The sequence below is a fragment of the Morone saxatilis genome, unplaced genomic scaffold (assembly GCF_004916995.1).
Source record: "Morone saxatilis isolate NCDOM2014 unplaced genomic scaffold, NCSU_SB_2.0 Contig14, whole genome shotgun sequence".
NCBI classification, from domain to species: Eukaryota; Metazoa; Chordata; class Actinopteri; family Moronidae; genus Morone; species Morone saxatilis.
In genome coordinates, this window is record NW_023339696.1 from 3,847,296 (window position 1) to 3,855,343 (window position 8,048).

Here is an 8,048-nt window from a genome sequence, read left to right on the forward strand (position 1 = left end):
TTTTGCCTTATTCTCCCAGCAGAAACCCTGGCTGTGTGAAACGGACTTGGGAGCAAGTAAAAAATGTAAATATGCAAACAAAATTCAAAGCGGTAAATAGGCTGAATGTTATGTCCTGTAAGTACAAGGCTTTTAGTGCTTTTTTCTCAGTCTCTGTTTAAGCTGAGTCAGTCCCTCTGACAAGAATCTATATCTCTAATTAACATTTCAAACCAAAAACTATCCTTTCAATGTTGAAAGCATTGAAAGTATTAGTTAGTTTGTGACACGTGACATAGATATCCAGAATGGAATGCAGTTTCACCACCTGGCTGTTTCAGATCTGTTCATTATTGTGTACACCTCATTCAGTGATAAGTGATACCGCAGGATATCTGCAACATGCTGTCTACGTATGTCTGAGCACATAGTGTGCGAGCACACATTGTAGAAGTTGCCAATCTTGCAAGAAAAGAAAAAGTGAAACATTTATGTCAACAAATGTGGTCTTGTGTACTGCTGTTACAACCTCAGATGTTAAATCCAGGGGTGAGAGGAATAACAATTAAAAAATAAACCCAGCATAAAAGATGGATGGAAAAACAGAATTATATGTACAAACAAAAATATGTTTATTAGCAATATAAATGAATACTTAGAAATGAAAAGCTCAGTTTCAACTAAAATCTACTTCCTTAAAAGAGAAAGGGGAAATAAATTACTATAAAAACAAAACTATTAATTAAGCAAAAAAATACTGAATGCCACTCAGTACAACCTGCACTCACACAACAAACAGCACAACTCACAGCTCTAGTTCGCCGTTTGGCCCACTGTTGCTCTCTTTTTAAGCTGGCTGGACTGATAAATGAATGAATTGCCAGACTGCCTGACCAATCGTGTCCTTCACAAGGTGACAATCCAGGCTAAGTTTAAAAAAATATCATTAGATGTTTTGAGGATGTTCTCAGAGGCACACTTTATGTTACATGATAACAACAGAAGAACAAAAGTAACATTTGATGATTTGATGAAATGTTTTGAGGATTTTATCAAGGCCTGAGATGACCGAAAGGTTTTTATAAAACATTCTTATAATGTGAAATGTTAACAAAGACAGAACAACAAAAACATTTTGCCTGCAGAATACTGAGGATGTTTTAGGGACATTATGAGGCAGCAGATTACATTTACATATTGTTACATGATAACGAACAAAGAACATTTTTAATGCAAAATTATTTAAGGACGTTATTGAGGGTATTTTTTGAGAAAACGTGTGTAATGTGACATGTATACAAACATTTCGCCTGCAAGCATATTCTTAGAATGTTTTGGTAATGTTATGGTTACAGATTATGAAATGTTCTTTTATAAAATGTTTGTTAGTTTTTCATAATATTGTAATCATTTAAAAAAGTTACCACATAACATTTTTACAATGTTTTTAAAGCATGTTATCCAACTCCATATGTTTTGTTCTCTTTTGTTTTCCAGATCCTGGTTGTGGGTGGAGGGTGATGAGCCACCCCTGGGCCCCGTGTGGTTCATGGTTCCACGCGTCAGCGCTCTCTCTTCTCTATCATCGTGACGCAGCTGTTTGGTTTTTTCTTTGCTACAAACATTCACATGCATCCATACATGCTCACATTGCTTACATCCACATTCTCATTATTTATTCTTGTAAATAAACAAGCTTGCAAGTAGTTAAAAACTCGCCCGTCTACATCTCTGTTGAGTCCTAATAGCTGGGCTGTGACAGGGAAAGATTAAAAACAAACAAACTTGCCACTGAAAAAAATGTTGAGGCATAAAGTTCAAACAATGTTATCACCAAACATTTTTTAAATGTTTTTTAGATAAGGGATAATGCCTGATGATGTCCATTAACAATTGCATTTTGCAAAGTTTTTTACAAGCCATAACTCCATTTCCCTGTCCTTACTAATACCTGAAAGAGTCATCATCATCATCCCATAACGTTCTACTGCAATGGAACCATTGTTCACAACTAAATAGGACGAGCCACAGATATACTATATTATATATAGAAGAGGCACAAGCTTTGACCTTTGACCTCCTTTATGTCTGTAGATAGCTTCACAGTGGCAAGGGTATATATATCATTTGGCCTGAGAACACCTAGGGATTGCCCAAGAAGAGTGGGAGGATGTGGCTAGGAAGAGGGACATCAGTGCTACTTTGTTTAGCCTAATCCCACTGCAACCCTGACCCGCAGCAGGAAATGGATGGATGGGAGGCTAGAAGTCAATATAAATGTAATGTATTCTGACCCATTTAAACCAACTTCAAATGACACATTTGTGCCGAGTTGAGGCCTGTGTTTGTTGAACACGAAGCTCTTATTGAGGAATCCTCACTGAAACTCCTTCCTTGTGAGGATATAAACCTGCGTCAGGAGATGATAATCAAAGGCATAATGCGTGTGAGTACGACACAGGCATGCGGTCTGTGCTGTGGGTGCTATCTGCCTCAGACAGGTCTATTTGCATATCTCTAAGTGACATTCGCTTATTCTTCACAGTGTCACAACAGGAAAACCAAGAAAAATGAATTGATTATCCAGGTACACCTTGCTTGCCCATTGATTTTCTTTTGCAACAACCTCATATATAGCTGACGCTTTGGCTGCCGCTGCACTAACATGTAGAACGACTAAAGCTTATGGTCCTGAGAGAGAATAGAAAGTAGTCAAAACCTAAATGATCAGATAAACAGCCGTTAAACTGGTTCCAAAGCTGATATCAGTTAACAGTTAACATCAAGTTTTGTTCAGGTGCCGCCCATTCACACTTCCTGCTGGGTTTAAAAGAAAATGCTAAGAATATTTGTTTCTTTTCAATCAACCAGGAAGTTCCTAGTCTTATGGTAGCACCACCTAACTGTATATAAGCTGTGGGGTTTATGCCTCAGAACACCAAACTGCTGCAACTTACATCCAACATGAAGCTGCTGCTGACTGTCTGTCTGACCTGCACTCTGCTTTACACAGGTAACTGGCTTTCTCCAGGCATCAGAGTTGTCTGACACATGCAAGCTTCTGCATCAATGCAAAACATACTGTATGTTATTTTTCTGTATTTATTCAATGTAGTTAAGGTTTTTGGAATTCCTTTTTTACCACACAAAGCAGGAGCCTTGCACAGTTTTCATGCTGCATGATTTTTTATTTTCATGTGAAGTTCAGAGCTTTCTACAGAGGATTAGTGGAGCAGGAAATTTAGACTTTTACAACATACAATTCTGATATATCACCTTTTTAAATATAAATTAGTTGGGCAAAATGCCAAATATGCACTGATTATAGCTTCTCCACTGTGAGGATTTGTTATGTAATTGTAAAGTTATTATCTTTGGATTGTGGATGGTTTTGTTGACCAGAATAATAATAGAATAATAATAACAATACAGAAATTAGTTGAATGCTAAATAAATTATTTTGTTCACTTTTCAGCTGAGTCCCTGCGCTGCCATGTGTGTGACAATGAGCAATGTACCAACACCACCTCAGTCGAATGTCCTGCCACGAGTATAGTGTGCAAAACTGTCACTTCAGGTTGGTGCCAGTTATTCATAACACTGTCTATCCAATGCTTTATCATCAACCATATTAATGAAATATAAGGCAAAGTTTCATACTGTGATGAGTTTTTCTCACGATAAATAACACAAGTGAGTGAATCATTTCGTTCTTCTATCATACCCATTTTTACTTTCTCTCCTGACAATGATAGTGACCAATACAATCGCTAAACTGACGGTGAATAAAAACTGTTCATCGCTGGTGTCCTGCTTCACTCCTCTGCAACTTGAAACTGAATGGTCTGTGAACAGAGGTTTTAAGAAAGAAGCCCACAACCAGCTTTGCTGTGTTACTGACAACTGCAACTTCCAGACACTGGCCAGTAAGATCTATTGCTACTTTTTATGGGTCATAAACCAGTCTGTGGCCTTTACTGAAGCCTCTTGCACTTGCATTTCCTAGCCCAGGGCTAGCTTAAACATTAATCTCACCATTTATTTTAAAGGTAGATATCAGCATGTTGGCAAAAATATTATTTTCTTTACCTTCTGACACTGAGATGAAAAGACTGATACCACTCCCATGCAAGTAGGAAGCTGGAGTCAGAACATGCTTAGCCTAGCTTAGTATAAAGACCGGAAGCAGGGGGAAACCGTCCTAAAAATAACTTCTAACTTCAAAATTAGTATTTTCAACATAGACAAGGATGGCACATAGCATATAGAAATACACCAAGGTTTTAATCGAGGCTTGCTCTACTGTTATTAGAGCACAGACCAAAAAAGGGCGGGGCTTAGGAAGGATCAATTCAGTAAAATTTGTTCAGCTTGAGGATTGGTGTTATAAGATTAATTTGTACATGTAGTAAAGACTTTCCTTCTTTTACATGTTTCCAGTTCCCAATCCTTCAGAGAATGGGAAGCAATGTCCTTCGTGTGCAAGCTCAGCTGACAGCCTAGCGGGGACCTGCAATGCCACTCTGTCCTGTGCTGGAGTCGAGAACAGTTGCTTCAATGGCACCAGTGAGTTCCCCAGGGAAATAACTGTACAGTGATGTGATTTCTCTTAAATATAGAGGCTATTGATGTTCATGCTAGCTCAGCAAACCTTATTGATAAAACACTATTCAAGCTACAAATAATAATAATAATACCAATTTAAAAAATGTAATGATGTTATTTATTTTAAATGCTATTGTTTATTATACAGCGATTATCAACCATACAAAATCAAATTTTAATTTTGAACATGAAGATCAATGAGGTCACCAATAAATGTATAAGTTAGTCAATTATTTCATGAAACTTTTTGCTGTTATGGCCCCCTTTGGATCCCTGGAGTGTGAAACAAAATCATTTCAAAGTAATCTGACCCAACACTGTGATACCTGTGTCTGCCAGGTTAAATTCCCCCTCATGACTGTATCTTAGTTATCAGTTAACATGTCACCATCACCACCAAAATGCTACTACTATAATTTGACAAAATGTACTTATTTAATGAAGTCCTTCTATTTCTAATAACCCTATCTTTCTCGTACTTCTTCCATAGCAACGTCAAACTCCAAAGAGGTGTTGGAGCTTGGCTGTGTGTCCAGAAACCTTTGCACATTGCAGGTCGCTCATGAAGCTCTGTTTGGTTCAAACGCCATGATCGTTTGTGGAGCACCGTGGAGTGTCAGGATCAGCGCTGTGCTGCTGACCTTGGCTCTCACAGCACATAAAGTCCTTGTTTAGATCATACAGATACTGAGAAATTATTTTTGTAAAAGTACATAGCGTTAGAATACTCAAGTATTTCATAGCAGTGTAACAATGACATATCTGAACAGATCAAGTAACACCCATGTACACACAGATAACATTTTGCACAACAGGCACACACGTGCACACATACAGATGCAATCATACGGATATAAAGTCATAGACTTGAAGGCTTGAAGAAGTGGTTATTGAATGGAGCGGTAATGACATATTGCAGGCCAAACACAAAGACATTTTTAGTTATACTTTTATGGCAATAAATTATTCAGTACAACCACAAAATGTCCAATACATGTGTCTGTCTTTGTATTTTATACACAAACAGAAGAAAAGAAAAGAAGGGGAAGGGGGTGTTGGCTTAAGATATTGTTATCACCTGGAAGAAAATGAGAGACTTTCTTCTACAGCAGTCTGACAACCATTGACTGCTGCACTAATTAGAACAGTTCTCTCACACTTCACAGATCAGCTACCTACCTATTATTCTGATCTGTCGTGACTTTGTCTTTCAATGTGTTCCTTATGACATTTAATATAATTCACAATTTAAAGTATCACACATTATTGGGGCGGTAGGTGCATTTTGTCAGTCATTTTGAGGGAGACACAGATTCCCTCCCTTGCTTTTTGCGTCCTAAATACTGCTCAGTCAGAAATACATCATTTTATAATAAAATGTTGTACGACTATCAAATTAAGTAGTCTTTGTGTGTTGAATGTGCTAGGAGGATGAGGGTTGAAAACACAATCTCTCCTAAGCACCATATTTTGTGACTTTTTGTAAATTTTCTTTTAACTGTTAATTTTGCCTTTTAGGTTGATACTCCACAACCAGGCCCATTTCTATGCAGTTGCATAGGGCCCCCAAAGCCACCAGGGGGCCCCAAGCTGCCAATTTATCTATAGATGGTAGGCTATAATACAGTCTGTTATTTATTTATTAATTTTAAGAAATTAAAATTACTGGTCTCTTTTGGTAGCCAAGCACCCTCATGTAAATTGTGTCTAATAGTTAATTTATAATAACTAATCTAAACTAACTAAATCTTCAGTTATAGAGGAGAATCAGTAACTTTAAAAGCTGAATTTGATCCTTAACTGAATAAACTGAAGCTCCTAATGTTGCTTCTGTCCTTACAGTCAATATTTTGAATCAATGTTCAAGGCCAAAACGTTCCCTTAATCCTGCAAATTAAAGGAACATTTTGGCCTCAAATTACAAGATATAAAGGACTTAAATGTGTGTTTATAATAAGATGCTTTTTAGTAGATGTGTGTGTGTTCAAGATGTCACACATTCCAAACTCCATTGAGGAAACAAACATTTTAAAATGTACTTTGTTAAAAATAACTCAGCACTGAATAACATATTGATTACAAATATCTGAAGCGTTTCAATGGATGTTTAGGTTAATGAGTTTTCAGTTAACAGTTTAGGCTACTTGTCACAAACACATGGTTTAGCACAAATTCAACTGTAATTCTGCTGTAACGTGTTGGTTGAAGTCTACTGGTTTCCATGACAACTACAGTAAAAATAAACGTTTTAGGGAAAATGCAGCATCTGTCTCATTTATGCAAATTTGGCAGATGTGATCATTCAAATTCTGTAAATCCTGTAAATTTTTGGATGTAGGGGAGCCCCAGTGTTCCTCGTGTATCATCATTTTCTTTAGGTTTAAATTGCTGGTGCCAATTTGAGATGTTTGATTTGAATTTTTCACAGACCTAGCCACTATTCTTCTTAACATGCACCAGATGATGCATATACATTTTAAAAGCATGGCTCTGGACTTTAGATGATTTAGAATCTCCAAAGTTTCACAAAATAAGGGCCTCCAAACAACAGCATAGTGCCTTGTCCGTGACATACTTGCAGACTCTCTTTTGCAGTTAGCACAAAACAGCCCAGAACTGGCTAGATAAAGTCACTGTAGTAGTGGTGGACAGTGGGGGTTGCAATACAGTTACATATATGTTAAATGCCGCTGCCAGCGAGTCGACGCAAAACAAAACAAGAAAAATTAACTTAAGTGTTATAGTGATTAGAGTTTGTAGTGAAGTAGTCCTATTTCAGCAACCTGCCAATGGCTGCTGTCCTCATTTATTTTATTTGCTAACATAGATTTCTTCTGGCATTTCCATAACCTGGGCTTATTGTTCCATGACTAGCTATTTATTACAATGAAATATATATTATGTACCACATCAGGTGAAAATATGTGTTTTAATTAATGCTGATAAATCAGCTTCTAGACCAACAAAGCAAAGATCCTGGACTCAGAAGTGCTGTTAGGGATGTGCTGAATGTAGGCCAGTGGAGCGTGACTCATGTTTGAGAAGTTGACACAGTTAGACAGACATTCTCCTCACTCTTTTGAAACCACTGAGACAGCAAACCAAAGGGACCGTGTCCAGGTTTAACTGTTGGTTCATTGCATGCGGTCCAGCAGGGATCCAATTTTAATACCAATACAAGGTAAATGGCATCCCTCCACATTAAACCAGTTAACCACAGAGAAAGTGCTTATGCTTTCAAATGAGTGATTTCATTTTTTTTTTTTTATTTCATCTTCCATTCAAATGCCTCCAAGTGATGCAAAAGCATTGCTAGTATAGCTGAGCACTGATGTGCTGCTTTGTCTTGACGTGCCAGTCCATACCCTTTACCAATGGCAATCCAACAACTCTCAGTAATTATTTTATAATAATAATAATAATAATAATAAATTTTATTTAAAAGCGCTTTTCTAAATACTCAA

The 8,048-nt window shown here is 37.2% G+C and overlaps 1 protein-coding gene across 1 annotated transcript; it reads left to right on the top strand.

Moving 5' to 3' along the window:
* Positions 1 to 2,913: 2,913 nt before the first annotated feature.
* Positions 2,914 to 6,807, top strand: LOC118323246 (phospholipase A2 inhibitor and Ly6/PLAUR domain-containing protein-like). Its single transcript, XM_035655189.1, has 5 exons — positions 2,914 to 2,992; positions 3,455 to 3,556; positions 3,735 to 3,905; positions 4,420 to 4,545; positions 5,075 to 6,807. The coding sequence occupies exons 1-5, from the start codon at positions 2,944 to 2,946 to the stop codon at positions 5,257 to 5,259; spliced, it is 633 nt and encodes a 210-aa protein (XP_035511082.1). The 5' UTR covers positions 2,914 to 2,943; the 3' UTR covers positions 5,260 to 6,807.
* Positions 6,808 to 8,048: the final 1,241 nt, after the last annotated feature.

Coding starts and splice junctions, on each gene's coding strand:
- LOC118323246 (XM_035655189.1), top strand. CDS start 2,944: ATGAAGCTGCTGCTGACTGTCTGTCTGACCTGCACTCTGCTTTACACA. Junction 2,993..3,454: donor CTGCACTCTGCTTTACACAG/GTAACTGGCTTT, acceptor TTCACTTTTCAG/CTGAGTCCCTGCGCTGCCAT. Junction 3,906..4,419: donor CAACTTCCAGACACTGGCCA/GTAAGATCTATT, acceptor ACATGTTTCCAG/TTCCCAATCCTTCAGAGAAT.